Source organism: Paroedura picta, chromosome 1, assembly GCF_049243985.1.
Source record: "Paroedura picta isolate Pp20150507F chromosome 1, Ppicta_v3.0, whole genome shotgun sequence".
NCBI lineage: Eukaryota > Metazoa > Chordata > Lepidosauria > Squamata > Gekkonidae > Paroedura > Paroedura picta.
This window is the reverse complement of record NC_135369.1, coordinates 169,623,529-169,645,101: the sequence shown is the minus strand read 5'-3', so window position 1 is coordinate 169,645,101 and position 21,573 is coordinate 169,623,529. Positions and strand designations below refer to the sequence as shown.

Genomic DNA, 21,573 nt, shown 5'->3' with positions numbered 1-21,573 from the left:
TAGCGACCTTCAGTGCCCGGGAGACCGTCGTCTTACTTGCCGTGTCACGGGGTCAAGTTAAGACTTTGCAATTACGGCAAGCCCTTGAGCCTCTCCCTTGGAGCCCAGACAAAATAAGAATCCCTGGAGAGTTTCCGAGTGACCAAGAATGATTAAGCCAGCACAAAATGCTGAAAAGAGAAAGCCACAGTGATCAGAATACAGCGCACTTGCCAAAAGGGGCTGCTAAGGGAAGAAGCATGAATGCAGAATTTGGGAGAGAAGGAAGGAAGGAAGGAAGGAAGGAAGGAAGGAAGGAAGGAAGGAAGGAAGGAAGGAAGGAAGGAAGGGAGGGAGGGAGGGAGGGAGGGAGGGAGGGAGGGCCAGGCACATCAAGGAAATGGAGAAGGAAGAATGTCCTTACCCAGGCTCTAAGGAAGGCATAACGCAAAAAAACTCATGCTATTCAGGGCTGACCATATTATGAAGCATGAGGAAGGAAGCCTGTTTGAGGAGGCAGAGTGTGTTGTCGTTGTGTTGAAGGGAAGGTTGCCAATCTCCAGGTAAAGGTAAAGGTATCCCCTGTGCAAGCACCGAGTCATGTCTGACCCTTGGGGTGATGCCCTCCAGCGTTTTCATGGCAGACTCAATACGGGGTGGTTTGCCAGTGCCTTCCCCAGTCATTACCGTTTACCCCCCAGCAAGCTGGGTACTCATTTTACCGACCTCGGAAGGATGGAAGGCTGAGTCAACCTTGAGCCGGCTGCTGGGATTGAACTCCCAACCTCATGGGCAAAGCTTTCAGGCAGCTGCCTTACCACTCTGCGCCACAAGAGGCTCTAATCTCCAGGTAGTGGCTTACAATTGACCTCTAGGCCACAGAGATCGGTTCACCCAGAGAAAATGGCCACTTTGGAAGGTGGACTCTATGGAATGTATTCCACTGAGGTGCCTCCCCTCGCCAGATCTTGCCCTCGTTAGCCTCCACCATCAAATTTCCACGTATTTCTCAATATGGAGATGGCAACCTTAGTTAAAGGACAGATAACTGATTGATGATGATGTTTACTGTGTTTCTACCACAGGAGGTAGGAATGATAGCTCTTCCTGAGGCATGGAAATAGTTCGAGTCCGTATGTTGGTGTTTCTAATACAGGGGGGCATGAACCAAAGTGCTCTTGAGATACACATTATCTCCAAACATCAGAGACCAGGGCTGATTCTGCACTTTGTTTATTCCATTGTGGATCCTGCTGAGTTCGGATCAATTTGAACTTGGGTCTTCCTCTACTACCCCCCCCCCCCCCCATTGAAAGAGAAAGTGTTCTGCACTTGATTGGGGAAGTTCAGCGGGGAGGGTAGCCAAGCACATTTTAGGACAAGCCTTGCCACTGGGAACCAGGAAGTCTTTGAACTGATGCCCTGGCAAATCAGAGAAGACTGTTTTGCTCTGAAGCACGAAACAGGGAGTTAATTCACAAAAAGGAGACATCTACACATTTACCCATGGCGGTTTTTGAAATATCAAGGCTTATATCCACTTCAGGATATCACGGGGGAAAGGTAGAGTCACCACGAATCAATCACGCATGATGCAGAGGGAAAATTTAAAGCACCCCAAATCAAAATGGAAATCAAATTCAGTGTAGATGGCAGGGATTTAGTCATTCTGAGAGTGGGTCAAAAGCCCCGTGCACACTATACCCAGTTCTCCTGATTTGTTACTTCAGTGCTTCAATTTCTGCCTGTGCATCTCCTGACACCACCGGGCCACTCCTATCAGACGTAGGTTTCCGTGTATTCGTGAAGGAACAACCAGAGTTGATTCACTGTTAGGCTCCCACACTGTGACTGACTGCTGCTGCTTCCAAAGGTGCTTGAGCATGAAGAGCTCAGGAAAGAACTTCTTTTTTTTTTGCCAGATTCTTCTGGGGGAAGTATTCAGAGGGTCAATTGATGGGCATTCCTGAGCAAGCATTGGCACTCCAGGACAGGAAATAAAAACGTCAGAATGGATCTCAGTGGCAGCCACACACCCTTCCGTGCATCCACGCTGTATCAGACAGCCATGGGTTATGCTACAACTACAACTACAACACAAAAAAACAGGCGGTTCTGAATAAATGTCTCTTGAGCGGTCTCTTGACAAAGCTCTCCCATACCTGTGAGCTGAAGGCCGGTGTTTTATCAGTAGAGTTTATGCTACAATAAATGTTGAAATATTGGAAACTTGCTAGGATAAGTTTCACAATCACAGGAGGAAACAACCACTGACGAAAATTCAACATTGAAAACGGCATAAATCTAGAGTCCGTTTTGGTTGCTTCTTTAATCATGAAAATAGAGACCAGGCACATTTGGACGTTGGATTCAATATCTTATCAAGGAGTGTTGTATAAATGTTATATCGTATACAGATTTTGATAGCCTGGGAGAGATTCTCTCTTTTTTACTGGGTTATGCAACAGGCCTGGCTGAAGAGCCGGCTTCTTAGACATGCGCCTCTGAGACATGCAAAGAAACACAGATGGGCTGGGCAACACTTCCATCGGGTTATTAAGTCCAGCCGTGACACTCAGCCAAAGCAAAAATGATCAGAGGTCCAGCGGCATCTTACAGACTGCCTTCGAGGTGCCCCTGGCCTTCTGTGACATACTTGCGCAGCTTTTACCCCTCTGGGGTTATTATTGTAGAAGGCCCAGCATTTAGCCATATGGAATGGAAATCATTCAGCCTCGTATGGACGTCGTCTTTGTTCACCAGATAAGGTGAATGCTGACTCACGAAAGCCCATCTGGGTCAGAATAAACGTCATCAGCCAACCAAGTGCCACCAGACGCCTATTTAATCCCCCCACTTTATGATTCCCATCTGTAAAATGAGAAAATAATTAAGTCCTATCACTGGGGTGGTGGAAGGGCCAGCCAGACTGCAGAATAATAAAGTGCTGGGTAGAACTGACCGTTGACAATCCTATTGGCGGACAGGTAAGAGAGAAATTCCATTTGGGGTTAAGAGAATCCAGCTGTCCTGCACCGTCCCCGTCCCCCAAGAAAAACGCCAAAGAAGAGTTCCATTGAAGCGCGTCTCAATAAAATATTTAATAAACTTATCTGTACAAAATATTTAAAAGGTTAATTAAGAGTATACAAGAGGGCTTATTTAACAAATATATACCACTATGTAATATGTTCAAGAAAATATATATATTGCTTGTTTACAGTTAATTTACAATCGAATATGTACAATCTATTTAAATTTGCAGAATACATACACAACGCATTTACACCGTCGCTTACAGAAGAGCTACCTTCCGTAGAACTTTTCACGCGCTCCGACTCAAATAATACTTAAAAAAGAAAAAAAAATCCAGAAAAATAGACCTTTGTTTTTATGTACAGATACACATGGAAATGCAGTAAACAATAGTTTATCAGGAATGACAAAAACAGGACAAAAAGGGAAAAGGCGTTTGTTTTGTTTTTGCTCCTACGAATGAGAAAAGGAAATGTATAAATTAAAACGCGGATGGCGATTTGTTTTTGTGGTTAAACTGCAAATAGCTTTTGTTCTTAGGATGACAATAAAACTCCCTCACTTGGGCTAGTTGGACTGGATAAATATGTTCCGACAACATTTCTCCAGGGGTCACTAAAAATATGGAGCAGCGAGAATGCGGCCGGTTTCCTGCAAAAATGGAATCTCATTTCTTGATAAGAGGGAAAGAAAAACACGTCCCAAGAAGGAGCCGTCTAAACTTTGGCTGCCGCAGCTCGGCTTCAGATGCAAACAGCTCGGGCCTGAAGATCGCATTTTCGCACCCTGTTGCCGGTGTCTTGATTTTCAGAGATGCTTTTAGCCGGTGGAGGAGCTTAGCTGAATGGACAGTAGCCCCATTTGCTGCAGACAAGATCCGTTCACATATAAAGCGATACGGGGGGAAACACGGATGAGGCAGGGTGGGAGCAGCGCCAAGGCACTCAAACAGAAGTGCTGAACAGGGGGGGCATTCCTGAGGTCTGACCAAGGTTGCAGCCCAACTATTCGGAACCCAGCTATGTAAAAAATGTCAAAATGTGCAACACTATTTTTAATTCGAGATATTTTCACCCTCTTCCCTCTGGTCATATTTTGAGATAAATTACATTCGTGGGACCTGATTCCAATCTCACAGTAAATCAGGCGTATCTCCACCAAAGTCAATAAAATTTTGACGGATTCCAACCACTGTGGGGATGGGGGGGGGCAGGGGGAGATCAAATCCCAACATCTACGGGTGCGTTCTAACACAGGGTGCAAGGCCGCTTTTGATGCGTTGAGTAGCAGGTATTTTTTGCACCTGGCTTTCAAAGTGTTGCCCTTGATGCTTACGGAGAAGAGATTACAGACATGACAGGTGTCATTGCAAACATAAAAACTACCACCTATAGAGATTTCTTTGCTTCAGAATGCTTTGGATCCATCTCTAAGGGCTTCGGTCTCCCTAGCACAAGGGTGGCCCATCTGTGGCTCTCCAAATGTCCATGGACTACAGTCTCCCTGCAAGGGCATGGGGACAGGAAGAGGCGGCGCCAGAGCTATGACATCACCAGTGACGCCCCTGGAACTGTGGCCGGAAGCCCAAGAGGACCGGGGACAGCAATTGGAAAACAAGCATCCAGAGATGCAATTTGGCATAGTGAGGAACAACCCAGGGACCAGAACCCTGGAGGAACACGGCTAACTTTTGCTCCTCTTGCTGTCCATGCAATCGGAGATGGGAGGCCCAGTCCCTTTATGCAGGGCCAGTGTAGTGTAGTGGTCAAGAGCGGCAGACGCGAGAACCAGGTTTGAGTCCCCGCTCCTCCACAAGCAGCCAGGTGGGTGACCTTGTGCCAAACAGTTCTCTCAGAGCTCTCTCAGCCCCACCTATTTCACAGGGTGTGAGTTGAGGGGAGAGGGAGGGAAAGTGATTATAAAGCACTCTGAAACTTCTTTGGATAGTGAACAGCAGAATATCAAAACCAACTCTTTGCTCTTTGAGCATGCGCACCAACAACACGCCCTTCCACAAAGGGGAAAAGGTGGAAGTTGAGCAGGTGGGACTCCAGTAGAAGTTCTCAGTGAATGGGTTGAAGAGCACCAATTTCAAAATGTATTTTTGAGGACCTTACCAGGATGGACTAGGCTGGCCTGATCTGGTCAGATCTCAGGAGCTAAGCAGGGTCAAACCATCGCAAACTACTTCTTGTTCATCTCTTGCCATCCAACTCAGGCCTTTGAAAACGCTGCCTCCTTATTTCGTGGCTTTCTGCATGACAATTGATCGTGATAGGAAAACGTTAAAACAAGGGTAGGCCCTCCAGATGTCCATGGACTACAATTCCCAGAAGCCCCTGCCAGCATTCGCTGGCAGGGGCTCCTGGGAATTGTAGTCCATGGACATCTGGAGGGCCGCAGTTTGACTACCCCTGCGTTAAAACATCCCCTTTGGTTTTTACAATTCTCTCTGTGGCAAAACGAAATGGGGAGCAAGAAACAGACCCGAACCTGGCTAGATAGAGGAGATCAAATGACTCTTGAGTCATTTAAAACTTTGCCCAAAATACAGAACTTCTACAAATGCTTCGTATCCAGCCCAGCCACTTCCCACTCTGCAGGTTGTTCAGTGTTTTCATTGGCTTAATGCTGAGTGTCTTCAAGCACATTTGAAAACTCCCTAGCAGAAGCACCACAAGGGACCCATCTTCCCTGGCTTTTGTCACTTCGCAAGCTCCGCGTGGCCAAGAAGCTGGATCAGCAGGGAGGAAACATTCTCCCAAACAAGTTTCAAAACGTCAGGGCTGCAGATGGAGGCTGCCAACTTTTAGGTGAGACTTGGATTTGTCCCACAGTGACAACTGATCTTCAGATGGAGCAAATCCCTTGGAGAAAACAGTGGTTTCAGAAGGTGACTTCTACAACAGCACAGCCTTGCCAATTTCCTCTCCCCAAATTCCTCTCTCCCCAGGCTCTGCCCCTGAAGTTCCAGGAATTTTCCAACCTGGAACTGGCAACCCGATCTATACAGAAGTCTCCTCCCAAAAAAGCCTTTTCATCCCGAGCTGTTTTCCCTACAGGTGAAGGAGGTCCCGCACAGGAAACATTCCTTTAACAACAGCTCCAGCCTTGCATTGAAGAAGAAGAGCTGGTTCTTATATGCCGCTTTTCTCTACCCAAAGGAGTCTCAAAGTGGCTTACAATCCCTTTTCTCTTCCCCACGGCAGACACCCTGTGAGGGAGGTGAGTCTGAGAGAGCCCTGATATTACTGAAGAAGAAGAAGAGTTGGTTCTTATATGCCGCTTTTCTCTACCCAAAGGAGTCTCAAAGCGGCTTACAATCGCCTTCCCTTTCCTCTCCCCACAACAGACACCCTGTGAGGAGGTGAGGCTGAGAGAGCCCTGAGATTACTGCTCTGTTGAAACAGCTTTATCAGTGCCGTGGTGAGCCCAAGGTCACCCAGCTGGCTGCATGTGGGGAAGCGCTGAATCAAACCCAGCTCACCAGATTAGACGTCCGCACTCCCACTACACCAAGCTGGCTCTTGGTGTGATGAGTGGTGTCACGTGGACCTTAAAGATTCTGGATCGGGACACAGCATTTACTTAGTCCTCCTGCTCTCAAAAGCCCAGAGAAGGATGTACTGTCAGTTTTGAAACCAGTCTTCTAAAAACTGTTCTCCTCATGCCAGAAGGTGAGAGCATCTGATGAAGACAAACAGGTGCCAAGCAAATGAAGGATGAGGATTTTCACACTGCATCGTGTTGAACGGTGCAACTCCCCGCCACCAGAAACAGGAACGGCCTGCGTTTTGCAAATTAATTCCAGAAAAGGGAGGAATAAACGGAATTCACAGAAAATAGGAATATCAACAGCTATTTCGTGAAATAACAAAGAAATGCCCCAAGGACTACGGCTAAATTTCCAAACTGTTTGGCTGCAATCCTATGCGTGCTTATTTTGGATGCGTTCCCATTTGTTTAAATGGATCCTGCGTCCAAGTAAGAGCATGCAGGATTGCAGCCTTTGTCAAGCCATCAAATCCGGATACCTCAAATGAGGCCTACACAGGCTATTCTTCCTTTCTACAACCCTAAGTTAGATCTAGAATGGTCAACAGAACAGAATGAGGGAAGATTTGCATGAAGGAAAGACTTTGTCTTAAACGGGTGGATCGTGATAGCAGAGCCTCAGTTCATTTCTCTCAGGATTCCACATTTAAAAAGGGTACATCTGCCCATTAGTCTCCGCTTTTGATATATTTATGCCCTTCACGATAACCATATAAACTAAGCTTCTTATTCCAGTTTGGTCCTTGCATCCGTTAAACCAGGGGTAGTCAAACTGCGGCCCTCCAGATGCCCATGGATTACAATTCCCATGAGCCCCTGCCAGCAAATGCTGGCAGGGGCTCATGGGAATTGTAGTCCATGGACATCTGGAGGGCCGCAGTTTGACTACCCCTGCATAATTAAACTTTATTAAGCTGTCTGCTAATTTGCTGATCACCTTTAAAGGTACCACTGGACTCTGATATTTTTTTCCTCGCTGCAATATTATCTCTCAAAATCAACGCCTTTAGAGCACAGGAGAGTAGAGGCTCCCACTGTGTTCTACATACACGGCCTTCGCTTCGGTATTGCTCCAGGATAAGAGACTCGCAGACCAATTGCAAAGTTAACTCCCTGAGGGGGAGAAATCAGCTTGTGAGAAGGCTGTTCGTCCAAAAACAAGCGACAGCCAAACAGGAATTGTTTCCCCTTCCAGCAAGGCTGGACATTGGCATCTTTCATGGGCTGAAGTGTGAAGACCCCTCAGCGACAACCAAGTTCTGGACCGTGGCTCTGTTTAGAAAGCGGTTCTTGTTCGGAAGAATCAGGGCTGGGGAAAGCAAGAGTTAGTTTTCCGTGGGGAGAAGTACCCAAGACATAGAAGGTCTCGTTCCCACAGAGGCGGGAAACATTTCTGGGCTGTACTGTTCCACACAGAATGCTGGGGAACGGCTAGGCTCGAAATTGTTTTCTGCGTGGCTGGATTTCTTTTTCCCAGAGGAGGAGCATTTAATCATGTGACCCACCCCTGCGATCTGAAGGGGTACAGGGCACAAAACCCATTCACCACCTCAGTGAGGAAGGGACTTTAGGAGGAAATCACGGAAGGCGACAGGGCCACAAGAACGCCTTGTGAGGACCGGTAATGTGGTGTGTCAGGTTGACGCCTTCCCCTCAGTGCCAACCCCCCAGTTTGACAGTCTCAGCAAGCCTTGCTGCGTTTAAATTCAGGAACATGTCCTTCAAGCCAGGGAAATGCCAAGGAAGGCTTCTGCCTTCTCTTTGCATGCACCACAGTCCCAATCTAAACCAGGTCCTCCTCACACTTGAGAATTAACATTTTTTGTAAAAACCTCAGGGAACTCTGAACACAGAACTTCATGTCCATGTGTGGTTTGCTCATGAGAGCCTTTAATACAGACGTCCAGGATTGAATCTGTAGGGCTCCTAATTACCCAAACGCCAATCTCCCACTCTTGAGAAACTGAGGAGTGGGAAGAAAAAGTAGCCCCCATTGTGGTGCTCTAGGAATTTTTTCCAGTCTCTATAGACTTTACCACAGAGATTAGCTGAAATTCCTAGAGTGTTGCTCAGACGTGACATCATATCCTCCCCTAAGCGCCACCTTCCCCAAGAAAGTCCCAATGAACCTGGGACTTTCCATGGGTAAAGCATGGTCTCTGCCACTGAACCATGGCCTCTCTCACATAATAGCTTCAGAAAGAGACATTCTGAAACCAAAAGACAGTGAGATGCTTAACTCTTTCTTTTACCACTAGTTTTGCATTGCAGCTCCTCTCTTCTGTGTCCCGCTGTGCCCTTGTCAATGTGCAATCTGTCCAAGTGCACTGAAACTATCTAGCAAACCATAGACTGGACTGGACTGGACTGGACCGAGTCCTGTTCCAATCCGCTGGCGTGAATGACATTACAAGTTCAGCTTGTTTGTGGATCCAAATGCAAAGTCTGCACGCCGCAAACCGAGTTCCACCAATACACTCGGCTTATGCCCTAATTCCAAACACATTTTGGTGGGAGAAAGCCGGCCCTGGTCTCCTGAAACGGGCCAAAGAAGCATACTTGGGATTGTGGCGTCACTGCATGAGCCTAGCCATGTTTACGCTAAGACAAGTCACGGTGCAACCCTAAGCAGAGTCACACCCTGTGACTCTGCTTAGAACCCCGTTGTGAATTCCTGGCAAGTGTACTTTGGTTAACCAGCTGGGGATCGGCTCACACAAACAACAGCCCTGAGGAAGCTGCCCCTGGCCTGGACAGCTACAAAGTCTGGGGAAGGGAAAGCAACGCTGCAGAATGGAATATTCCTCACCCTTCCCGCCCCCCCCCCCAAATATTTTCTACACCAAAAACTAGCACATCTCATGTCAACCACTAACAGAGAGTCCTCCAGTTTTGCAGCTGGTTTCCTCTCCCTAGCTGTACTGGGCCTCAGGATCTTTTGCCACATCATTCTTATTTTGTTTTCCTAACAGCTAGGCTGGCAAACCATCCTGAATCTCCCCAACATTCTCCACATGAATTCCCGCTATGGTGGTGCTCTAGGAATTTCTTCCAGTCTCTATAGACTATCATAGAGACTAGCTGAAATTCCTAGAGTGTTGCTCAGACATGACATCACATCCTCCACTTTGCCGTCAAGTCCACCCTCCAAAGCAGCTGTTTTCTCCTGAGGAACTTGTCTCCGTTTTCTGGAGATCGGTTTAATAGAGGGAGATCTCCAGGTATCACGTGGAGGTCGAAAACTCCCGTCTCCAAGACACTCAACAGGGAAATCCTACCCCAATGCAATCCACTTGAAGCCACGCTAAAGGAGAAGTCCCCCGCTGACTTTTTAGAGACGAAGTCTCCAAAGCCATCCCAGCTGCAGGTAACCAGGAGGCTGGAAACCCCAGTCCCCCAGGGGGAGAGCTTGATGTACACACCAGAGTTGGTTGCCAATAGACCCAAAAGGAGACCAAGTTACTTGCTCGAGGGGGGGGCGCGCTTGTTCAGCCACCATCCCGGGCCTTTAAATTAAACTTTCAAAACTGGTGGTGACTGATTTCACTTTGAACAAAACAAACCAGCTACTAAATCAGCACCACACAGAACAGAAGCCAGGCTGGCTCCCATGTGAGCCACGCAAGCAGAAAATCCAGGCTGCCCACAGAGGAGGCAGTGGGCGTCTCTGCAGCGGCTGTCGGGGAAATTCTGAGAGCAGCAGGCTCCACTGCAACAAGCCTGCAGCCCCTGCCGTGGGCCAAGCGTGCAAGAGCAGTTGCCCTTGCAAGGGAGCAGGCTGTTCTTCTCCCTCCCAACATAGCCCTTTCCTGGCTGCCTGTGGACTTCCCAATCTGCTCCAAGTCTCCGTATGCTGGGGACGGTTTCAGGAACCAGCCATGTTGTCCTGCTTTAAAACAGATTCATGGGGGGCGCCATGTTGGTCTGAAGCAGCAGAACCAAGTTGGAGTCCAGGGGGCCCCTTAAGACCAATCCAAGTTTTATTCGAGTACTCAAGCCAGCCTTTCTCAAACTTCCTACCACCGAGAAAGCCCTGAAACGTGCTTCAGGCTTCGAGAAACCCCAGATGTGGCGCGATCGTGCAGAATGTGGTTGGGAAGCAGAGCTGTGGACATGCCCACCTGGGGCTCCTCCCCTTCCCACCCCCTCCAGGCCCATCATTGGCTGGTTTGGGGGTGGATGGGTGGGCAGGTCAACATGACCACATGTGGTCAAATCACAATAGAGTTTTAAAAAATATATAAAAATTAATTATCTCCCAGCCAATCGGCAAAACCTTCCAGGCACGCTTCTTCAGAAACACAAAAGCATTTATAGACAGCTTGAATAAAACTTGGTTGGTCTTAAACGTGCCAACGGATTCCAGCTATCTTCTGCATTGAAGCAGTGAGACTGGAGTCCATTTGCCCCTTAGGAGTCCAACAAGAACGGCAGGGCGTTAAGCTTCCAGGAGCCAAGCACTGCAGAAATGCAGATCCAAATCTCTGGATCCCAGGCAGAAGGTGGGAGGGGCGTTGTGACGAATCCAGTCCTGGGATAAGAATCCAGCATCCCTGTTCAGTCCTGAGACGTCCACTGAATTAATTCAAACTCAGACAGGGATGTCGGATTATCTCCTGGGAGATGCTCTTTTTTCCCTGGCCCCAAGCATTTCTGCTTTGCTAGTCACAATGTGCTTTTGCATCCTTTACAAGCGGTCTGCCCAACGCCCCCTGCACCTTCTGGATGAGAACGAAAGGTCTCCGGTCTACATTTCTACTCTCCAGTGCCTGATGAAGGGCTCCAAAGTTCACATCCCAATATTGTAAGGTGCTAACGTGCTCCAATCTCACGGTATACGCTCAGCAGACTTGGACGCATGCAGAAAAACAGCAGCTAAGAATGGACTGAAACAGGTTTTTAAAAAATCCCCAAATGAGCTGAAGCGAACTCAGTATGCTTTAGAAGGGACAGAATATCAAGAGCAGCAGAGGTGACCCTACAGGAAATAAGGGCTGAGGGAGAGGACAGCCCCATAGCCCCTGAGCAGAGCAACAGAAGGAGGATGAGTCGAGTGGGCCTAGATTTCCACGTGCAAACTCTCCCCTCCTCCACCGCCCCTCTGCAGTTGCTCAAGCCCTCCCAGCTCGGTCTTCCAAGCAGCAACAGCAGAACATAAGGAGGAGAGTTGGTTTTTATACCCCACTTTTCATTGCCCGGAGTCTCCAAGCGGCTTACAATTCCCACCCTTCCTCTCCCCACAGCTGACACCCTGTGAGGGAAGTGGGGCTGAGAGAGCTCTGAGAGAACTGGGACTGGCTCAAGGTCACCCTGCTGGCTTCACGTGGAAGAGGAGCGGGGTATCAAACCCGACTCCAGATTAGAGGCTGCCGCTCTTTAACCGCCACACCTAGAATTATTTCATCGACGGCATTTCCCTCAGACTCCGGCACAGCAACCAAACGGAATCAGGGAGCTGTGTGGGTGAAGGGGTGGGGCTACGCAGGTTAGATTCGGCTCTCCCGCCTCCTGGTGGGATCCGAGTTTTCTCTTTTGGCCACAGACCTTCAAGCTGCTCACTCCCTTTTGTGAAAAACAGAACCCTGGGCCTGGCCACACAGTTGTGGTCAGGTCAGGTCAGGTCAAAACTGTTTTGTTGTCTGGAAGCTGGATGGGCGGGCTCTCACTGCAACCTATGTGGGGGGGGGCATGTCTGGGGATATGTGCTACGTCCTCAGGGGTCTTCACAGCACCTGCCCCCACTCAGGAAAGGCCTCCTGTGAGTTTAACACTTTGTCTGTGAAAGGAGAGTCCTCTTGGTCCCCCTGCCCTCCACTCAGCACTGAGAAAAATCAAAATAAAACTTTGGACACAAAGCAAAACAGAGCCAGGCTTGACCACCCCACGGACCACGTCTGACCCTGTGCCCCCCCCCCGTCCCAGTCCTCCCCCCACCACCCTGCAATGCTTCACTTCCTTCCTGACACCTCAGAACGGAGGGGGGAATGGCTGGGGCACTGCAGGAGTTGTTCACCCCCTTTTCAAACAGGGCCCATGGACTGCCCTCTCCTGACTCCTCAGTCCCGTGAAAACACGGATCGGGACTCTTGACTGCTCCTCCCAATAACCCCTGCAGAGATTTCTGCCCACGAGAACAGGGAAGGACCCACAGCCTCACTCTGCAGCCCCACCAGATGCAACAGGGACAAGAGGGGCATTATGCACACACTAGGACCCCCCCCCCCCGCCATAAACAGGTGGAATTTCCTGGATGCAGCACAGGTGCAAGGACAGACTCAGGAAACAAGAGCAAGAAGGGGGGGGAGACAGAAAGATGGTTGCAAACCACTGGGCAGACCCTTTGGGCAGCCTCGGAGGTTTAATGGGGAGCAACCCAAAGATCGGGTTGCCAACTATGGTTTGGGAAGTTCCTGGAGATGGGTGGGTGGACCCTTGGGAGGGTGGATTGGGGGGAGGGAGGAAACCACGCCCTGGACCCCGTTCCTCCCAAGCAGCCATGTTCTCCAGAGGAAGCGATGGCTGTCGTCTAGAGCCCAGGGGTGGTCCTGGGAGGTTAGCAACTCTGGCAAATCAACTTCCCTAAAAAACAACCGGCCACCATCTTCTCTGTTGGAGGGGAGGAGGGGAGTTAGTTCCATCATGCACCACCGCCCAGCTGAGGAACCCAGTGCGCTCTAGGGTCACCCGCAACCACATCCCCAGCGTACAGGTGTCCAAGCCGAGCCACACAGAATGACTCTGCCCAGACAATTTGCAACCGGCTGCCCACGTATGGCTTATCGTCCAATCCGATCCCCTCCGGCTAAGCTTGGTGCAAAGCCACGCCGAGACCTTCGCCTTTCTTAAAGTGCCCATTGGGTGGGATCTCTCTCCCAGGACCGGAAAGCTAGAGAGTGAACGGAGGATGCCGCCCCCCCCCCCCACAAGCGATGCTCGGGGGAAAGGGGGCGCAGGCCTTCGGCTCAGCCAGCCCTCCTCCCGGGTTCGGCAGTGGCACCCGAGCGACCAGCAAAGGGGGGCAGAGGAAGAGGGGGGCCACCCAAGGCTCTTTGCTCGGCGGCCAGCAGGGGGGGCTGCTGCGGCTTCTTCGCTACCTGCAGCCGCACGTCTCCACCACCATGTCCTCGTACTGCTTGTAAACCACGTTGTTGCCGGCGTCGATGTAGAGGATGCTGATGGGGCTGAGCTTGGCGGGGACGCAGCAGCTGGGCGGCGTGGCCTCGGGGTCCATGGAGTTCATGAGGGTCTGGATGATGGCGTGGTTGGTGGGCTCCAGGTGCGAGCGCAGCGGGAAGTCGCAGACGCCGTCGCAGTGGTAGGCCTCGTAGTCGAGCGGCGCGATGATCCAGTCGTCCCAGCCCAGCTCCTTGAAGTTGACGTGCAGGGCCTTGCGGCTGCAGCGGCTCCTGTTCTTCTTGCCCTGCCCGCGACCCCCGGCCCGGCCGGCCAGCGTGGTCCGACGACGGCGCCTCCGCTGCTGCGGGCCGGCCTCCTGCAGGGCCCCGCTCAGCGCCTTGGCCTGCTCCCGGATCTCCTGGAAGAGGTTCTCCTTCCGCTGCGAGCGCGACGACACCACCAGCAGGGCGCGCTCCGGCGCCGGCCACGCCTCGGCCTCGCCTTCCTCCCGCGGCCGTCGGAAGCCCAGGATCCCCGGGTCCAGCAGGCGGCCCGACCGCTCCGACACGGCCCGCAGGAGGAAGCAGAGCCGCCGCGGGCCCGGCCGGCCGCGCAGGGCGGCCGAGACGTCGAAGACCTCCCACTGGGGCTCCGCCGCGGCGCCCGCGTCCAACAGGTCGCCGGCCCGCGAGTCCCAGAGCCGCGGCTCAGCGTGGCTGCCCGGGCAGGAGGAGAGCAGCAGGCGGTGGAGGAGGCTCTCCGCGGGCAGCGCCAGGCTCCGGTTCTCGGGGGGCTTGCGCAGGATCCGCAGCTCCGCGCCCACCACCTCGTCGCCGTCGGGCAGGCTGGAGAGGTCGAAGTAGTAGCGCTGCTCCTGTTGCGGCTCGGCCTCCGCGGGCGACTCGTCTGCAAGAAAAGGACACGCGGGTGATTCGCGGGGGCGCCCCCCGGAAAGCAAGCGCCTGGCACGTCCCTCTGTTAGCCCACCCCGTTGGGGAATGGCCCCCATCGCCAGCCTGGGCCAGAGCCCACCATGCTCCCAAACCCCCTCCGCTGCCCATAAGGTGCTCGAGCCGCTTCCCCCCTCCCAAACTTTGCTTTCTCAGGGCGAAGGCACTCTGCACATGATCAGAGGTTGGGACGGGCGTCTCCTGTGCAGAGAGACGGGGATGAAGTGAGCCCCTTCCAACATATATAATCAGCGGGCCTGCCTGGAGAAAATTGTTTAGACATTCCCCTCTTGATTGTTCAGGCCTGCTTAGTGGAGACGTCGGGTTTCTCTGAACATGCGCAGAGTGCCTTTTCTCCGCCCCCACGCGTCTGTAAACCATCCCCTGGTGGGATTCTGGTCTGGGCTTTTGCAGAAGCCGGGACAGCGGCGCTTTGGATGTGCGCATCTCTCCCTCCTCCTTTCCAAACGGAGCGCGCAAAAGCGGATTTCCAAAGGTACGACTCCAGTCGCCATTGGGATCCGGGCCTCTGCCTCTGAATGCTGCCTACTGTGAAGGATCGTGGCCCTCTCTCTGCCCCACTGGACGGCTTCCCATTCCGGGCCAAGTCAAACGTTTTCCCAGCCCCTCGACCCTGCGACGTGCGTTCCCTTCGTCTTTATGCACAGCCAGCCAAAGGACCGGAACTCGGTTGGGGCGCCTGCATCCCTCAATTTGGCTTGGGAGTTACTTAAGCAGCGGGCGGCGCAGACCCTCCCGGCTGCGGCGCTGGGCCTTTGAGTTGGGGATCTGGGCGCCTGGAGGCGGGCTTCCCGGGAGTCAGGATCGGGGCTTCCCACACCGCTGGGGTCGCCCGCCGCCTCTTCCCCCGCCCCGGCCAGTGGGCTGGGGGCGCTGGGAGAAACGGCTTCCCTTCGGGGACACGAGAGTCGTTCCTGCGAGAAGGGAACCGGGGCGGAGAGCTCTGGGAGGCCCCAGAGGCGGGCGGGAGAGCTGCCACCCGAAACACAGAAAGGGGGAATCGACCGATCCCAAAAAAAGAGAGACAGGAGGGGGCACAGATTGAGCTCCCCGTCCGGCTTTGCCCCTCCCGTCCCGGCTGCTCAGACTGCGAATCCACTAGACTCCGAGGATTGGGGGGGGGGGGGGGGTCTGGAAGAATCCGCCTGGTTTCGGTTTTGCTCAGGGCTTCTGCGCCCAGGCCGGCTGCTGTCTCCGGGCACGGAAGGCAGGTCGACCGGCTGAACCTCGGCCTGCTTCGCGCCTCCCTCGGGAGATTTCTCCCGTCGAGAGCAAATTCGGGCGCCCGCCCTGCCTAGCGGGCCCGATCCTGCACCCCAGCCCTTTGGGGAGCGGGACTCCCAGGGCGGGCGAGTCCAGTGGGGGCGCCGTCCAGGGAACAAAGGCCATAGAGGGGGCGGGGGGAGGACTGCTCCTCAGTGGGCAGGCGAGGTGGGCGCCGCTTTGCCTAACATTCGGATTGACTAACTGAGCAAAGCGGTTCGCTCCAACGCCGAAACGGATCGAATAAAACCTCTACAATCCGATTTGCCGGGTGCCCTTGCAAAGGAGGCATGGGGGGGGGGGGGGGCTGAGTGCTGCTCCTCGGGCAAGTAGACCTCCCGGGCAGGAGCCTCGGACGCCCCCACGATTGCTCGGAGAAAGAGGCCGAGGCACGCAGGATGCTATTTCTGCTTCCCCCCCCCCCCCGCAAGCCTTTCCCCTCCGGCTGGAAGCCACCCATCAGCCATCCCTGCGGGGACCGTTGCGCCCTTCTTCGCCCCACAACGCCTTCCGTCTAGGATCTCCGTCCCTCTTTGAGGGTGCCGTGGACCAACGACTTCTAGCCTCTGCCCCCCCCCCAACTGGCCATCCTATCGGCCCTTCATTGGTGGTCGCTCCCCCCCCCCTTTGCCCTTTTTGTGCCGGAGCAGAACCGCTTCACGCGATCCTCACATGCCCTAGGTCAGGGGTAGTCAAACTGCGGCCCTCCAGATGTCCACGGACTACAATTCCCACAAGCCCCTGCCAGCATTCGCTGGCAGGGGCTCGTGGGAATTGTAGTCCATGGACATCTGGAGGGCCGCAGTTTGACTACCCCTGCCCTAGGTGAACCTTGGGAGGCGGTCCTCGAAGAGGCCTGCCGCTCCAAAGTAAGCCCAATTCTACCCACCCGGGCTTGTTTGGGGAAAGGCCTAATGGGGTGCCCTCTACTGGGGCCCTGCTCTGTTTTTTATACCCCACTTTTCTCTACCAGAAGGAATCTCGAGACAATTTACAATCCCCTTCCTTTCCTCACAACATACACCCTGTGAGGTAGGTGGGGCTGAGAGAGCTCTGACAGAACTGCTCAGTCAGAACAGCTCTGAGAGAACTGTGACTGGCCCAAGGCCACCCAGCAGGCTGCACCTGGAAATCAAACCCTGCCCTTAACCACCACACCATATGGGGGGCAGTTCCTGGGTGTGACCAGATAGTGGATTAACCTCCCTTATATTTCAAGGCTCAGCGTGCCAAAGAAAGATTGACTGATCCTTTACACTCGACTGTCTCTGATCTTGGGCCAGTCACGCACTCTCTCTCTTACACACTTCTTCAGATAAGAAGAAAAGATGAAAGAGGTTGGAAGAAACCTGCTTCCATAGGGAAGCTGACCTCTTGAATAAAACTTGTTCTTCAAGATTCTCCCCCCCCCGCCCCGCCCATTTCACCTTGCACAGCAGAGATGATACTTTGAATAAAACTTGGAGGGGGGGTCACTGGAATCCAATTTGTTTCTGCTGCTTCGAACCCCGAAAGATGCCTCCCATTTCGGCAGGGGACCCCCTCGATGAGTCACATCCGCACTCCGGCTGCACCTGACAGCCTGCTGAACCCCCCACCCCTACGAATAAGGATTGCGGGAGACGCCTCGTTGGTCTCTCCGTGCCCTGGAATTCCTGCTTCTCCGCGCATTCAGCCATTATGGAGAGGGGGCGCCCTTCCCCCACCCTTTGACAGACAGCTCGGGGCTTGTCCGTCTCTAGCCCCCCCCCCCAGCCCTCCCAGGCTCTCTCCCCTGAGATTACCTGCGGAACTGCCTGCGGCTGGTGCCTTTCTGCGCTGCCTGCCAATTCTTTTCGCGCTTCCCCGACGCGGACTTCCCGTCCCTTCCTCTCTTTTCCCTCGGGATCCCGGGAGTCTCCGGATCATCCGGTGCCAACCGAGGGGGGGAATCGCCTCCCCGCTCCCCCCGAAATGCGGCCCCTCTCGCCTGCGCGGTCGAGTCCCAGCGCAGGACTGCCAGCTTCGGGCGACGGAAGAAGCAGAGCTCCGGGTACCGGGCGGCTTAGCTGTGGCCCGACGCCGCCAGGAGAGCGTATGTACAGAGGCCTGGCCGACGCCCCCCCCCCCGGCGCCTTCCCCGGGAGGGGGTTTTCTTGGGGGGCTGTTCGGGGCTTCGCCGAGCGGGGAAGCTCCAACGAAGCAGCCGCAAAGCAGGCCCCGGGGCCGTCGGCGTCGAGAGGAGCACGGAGCCATTGCCTTGCGCTCTCCTTCTCTGGCCTGCGGGGAGAAGGCTCAGACGGCCCGCTAAAGGAAAGGGAGGCGACCCCTCCCCCCAAAATAACCGGGTCCCCCCCTCGTCCGAATTGCGTTTGTCAGCGCGCAGAGCCGGAGCGAGCCAACCGACGGCTCGGGTCTTTCCTGCGGCCTCAGCCCGGGTCTTGCGCCCTCGGCAGGGGGAGATGCTGCCCACCCCCCACCGCAGCCCTGACGCGTCTACATTGGCCTCGGGCCGCTCCCCGCTCCGCACCGCAGCGGCGATGAATGCGATCCAGATGAAAGCCGACCTGCCTGCGGGCCCTGCCTCGCCCTTCCCCTCCCGACAGATGGCGATCCGGAACGCCGCCCCCCGAGAGCGCGCCCGCCCGCCCGGCCCGGAGAGCGAGAGACGGCCGGCGGGCAAGTGGCACTGGACGGTTAAGGGGACGAGGAGCTAGACCCCCCTGCCCCGGGACGCGCCGCCGAGCCCGGGAGGTCCGTCCCTTCCTGGGAGGTCCTGGCAGGCAGGTTGCCCCGTGGCCCGGAGGGGAGCCGCCCTGGCAGGCGGGAGGCGCCGCCGCGGATTGGTCGCTCCCGGGCCTCCCCCCCTCCCGCGCCTTCCACCTGCTGCCCCCCCCCCCCCGCCTCCCACTGGCCGGCCAGGTGGCCTCCCCGGTGCCGTCGGGCGTTCCCCGAAGAAGACCGAGGGGACGCGACGGGAATTCGGCCGCCGCTCGAGGCAGGGGCAGATTGCGGACAGCGAGGCCTCGAGCAGGGGGGGGTCTCTCCCCTCGCGGCGCCAGAAACGGGTTTCTAGCTTAGGGGGAGAATGAAAAAACACCGACATTCTCCTCTCCTCCCTTCCTTCCTTCCTTCCTTCCTTCCTTCCTTCCTCCCTTCCTCCCTTCCTTTCTCTTCCTTCCACTCTCATTCTTCCTTCCTTCTTAAGGCTGCCTTCCTTCCTCTCCCATAGCTTTCCTCGCCGGCCCAGAGCCGAGCAGACGGCGCGGCCCTCTGTGGCTTCCCAGATCCCGCTTCCCCGCTGAGGCTCTGGGCTCGCCGGTGGGGCTCCCTGCGCGCTCCGACTCCGCTCAAGCCCCGCACGCCACACGCCCCTCGCCTGTCCCTGCAGCGGCTCCCCGCGGCCCTTTGCTTCGAGCCGCTCGGCTCGACTCGCGCAGGGTCGCAGTCAACTTTTTCTCTAGAGACGCCGCTCTCCCCCAGGCAAGGCCAACCCGCGAGCGGGCTTCCCGTTGCGCATCGGGCGTAGCACCGCTCGAGTCGACCCGGATAGTCACGGACGGCATTCAGGGTTAGGCACCGGCGCGGGGACGGGGGAGCGCGACGAGCCCGGCCGAGCGCGGCGGGCGCCTTGGTTAGGAAGCGGCGTGGACGAAACGGCGCTTCGGAGGTGGCCCGTCGCTTCCCGCGCCGTCTCGCCCGCAGTCCGTCGCAAGGGCAAGCCGTCCGATGCAATCCTAATAAGACGGCCGGGAAAGCGGGGGACCGGGCGGCAAAACGTGACCGGCCTTTTGCAGAGGAGAGCCGGGGGCTCCCGACGCCAGGACTGTTCGATCCGGATTCCGGCCACTACAAACGGTTGACCCGGCCGGTCTGCGGGACCCCTTCCCCGCCGTCTGCTGGAGCCAGAGCCCGCCAGACAAGCGCGGCGGTCCCGTCCCGTCCCGGGGTCTCTACCCCGCAACCCTCCGCCCCGACGGCCGCCCGGGAGCGGCGCAGGTGCGCGTCTCCCGCCTCCCTCCCCCCTCCCGTCCCGGCGGGCGGACTCACCTGGCGGGCGCGCCTGCTGGGCGAAGCCGGTGACGGTGTCGGCGGCGTCGGCGGGGGCGGCGCGGCGTCGGTAGAGGTCCAGCATGTAGTCGTGGGGCACGAAGGTGGTTGTGGCGGCGGCGGGGGGTCCGCGGCGGGCGGTCCGGGCGGCGGGCGCGGCGGGCGTGTGGGGCGGGAGGGCGGCGGCGTCGAGCGGGCCGGGCCGGAGGCGTGCGGCGCCCCAGAGGCAGCAGCAGAGGCACAGCGCCGCGGCCGCCCTCAGCTCCATGCTGGCGGCTGCGCTGGGGCTGTGAGGGCTGGGCGCGCTCCCCGGCCGCTTTTTAACATGGTCTTCCGAATCCACGCCGAGCCCGGCGGCGGCCGGCCACCCCGCGCAGCGCCCCCTGCCGAGCGGACGCCGCCTCGCAACGGCGCGCCCCGGGCCCTTCGGACGCCGCACCTACAGCACAGGAGGAGAGAGGAGAGACGGGGCGGGCGGGCGGGGGGAGACGAGACACCAGCATCAGTAGCAGCAGCAGCAGCCTCGACGGCCGCCTCTTCCCAGCCCCTCCAAGCCCCGAGCGGGCGATGGAGTCATCCGTTTGCTTTGCCCGGGTCCCCTTCCGCCCTTCCTTCCTTCCTGCCGTCCTTCCTCCCCCTCCCGCTCCCTCCCTCCCTCGTCACCTCTTTTAATTGATTCCGTCGGAAGTCACACCGAGGGCGCGGCGCTTGGCAAGCCTCCCCTGGCAGCCGGACGGACAGCCAGCGAGCGAGCGGGTCGGGCGGCCGCGCCAGGAGCCTGCCTGCCTGCCTGCCTGCCTGCCTCCGGCCGGACGCCTCGCCGAGGGGCTTGTGTCCGGAAGGGGCGGACGGGGCAGGCCGAAGAGGAGGGAGGGAGGGAGGGAGAGGGGCGGGCGGGGTCCCCTCCTCCTCTCGCGGGTGGGGGGGGGGGCAGGACCGAGGCCAGCCCAGGAAGGAAGCGACCGGCCCCTGCAGCCTGCCCGGAGCTCGTCCCTCCCCGCCAAGGAAAAGAGGAGGCGTTGGGACGGCCGGCCCGGCCCGGCCCGACGGCGAGTTGTGCAACCCAAAAGGGGGGAGGGGGGCGGCTGAGCGCCTCGGATCCCGGGCGCTTCCCTCAGTCGCGGGGCCACAGCAGGCGCAAGGCCCTCCGGAGCGAGTTTGCCCCGTCGACCCGCTGAGGATCGCGCTGCCTTCCCGGCTGACAGCCTGACCGAAGGGAGGCGAGCATTGCAGGATTCGTCCCCTCCAGCGTGGGTTAGCGGCTGCAGAGCTGCGCACTCTCATCTTGGCTCCGGCTGGGTGACTTGGGCCAGGCACAGCTCTCCAAGAGCTGTTTCCCCCAGAGCAGTCCTGTCAGAGCTCACTCAGCCCCACTTCCCTCCCAGGGTGCCTGGTGTGGGGAGCTGAAGGGAAGGCGATTGTGAGCCCCATTGAGACTCTTTCGGGCAGTGAAAGGCCGGTCTAAAAGCTCTTCTCCTTTTTCTTCCGGTTGCTCCCAAGGCCCCGATCGACACAGGCCAGGCTGGCGCCATCTCCCCAGCCCTGGACCCTTCAGCAGCGTCGGGCTCAGCCGAACTTTTGGGAGGGGGCGCAAGGCGAAGGTGGGCGAGGAGCAGCCGCCTGT

The 21,573-nt window shown here is 56.0% G+C and overlaps 1 protein-coding gene across 2 annotated transcripts; it reads right to left on the bottom strand.

Moving 5' to 3' along the window:
• Positions 1–12,522: 12,522 nt before the first annotated feature.
• Positions 12,523–20,736, bottom strand: GDF7 (growth differentiation factor 7). Of its 2 annotated transcripts, XM_077311479.1 has the most exons (3): positions 20,613–20,736; positions 19,950–20,388; positions 12,523–14,592 (listed from the first exon to the last, which is right to left on the bottom strand). In XM_077311479.1, exons 2-3 carry the CDS (start codon positions 20,215–20,217, stop codon positions 13,661–13,663), a joined length of 1,200 nt encoding a protein of 399 aa, XP_077167594.1. In that variant the 5' UTR covers positions 20,218–20,388; positions 20,613–20,736; the 3' UTR covers positions 12,523–13,660. The 2 variants fall into 2 exon arrangements, with proteins under 2 accessions (XP_077167594.1, XP_077167603.1); XM_077311488.1 differs by lacking the exons at positions 19,950–20,388; positions 20,613–20,736 and adding an exon at positions 17,705–18,081.
• Between the last annotated feature and the right edge of the window lie 837 nt (positions 20,737–21,573).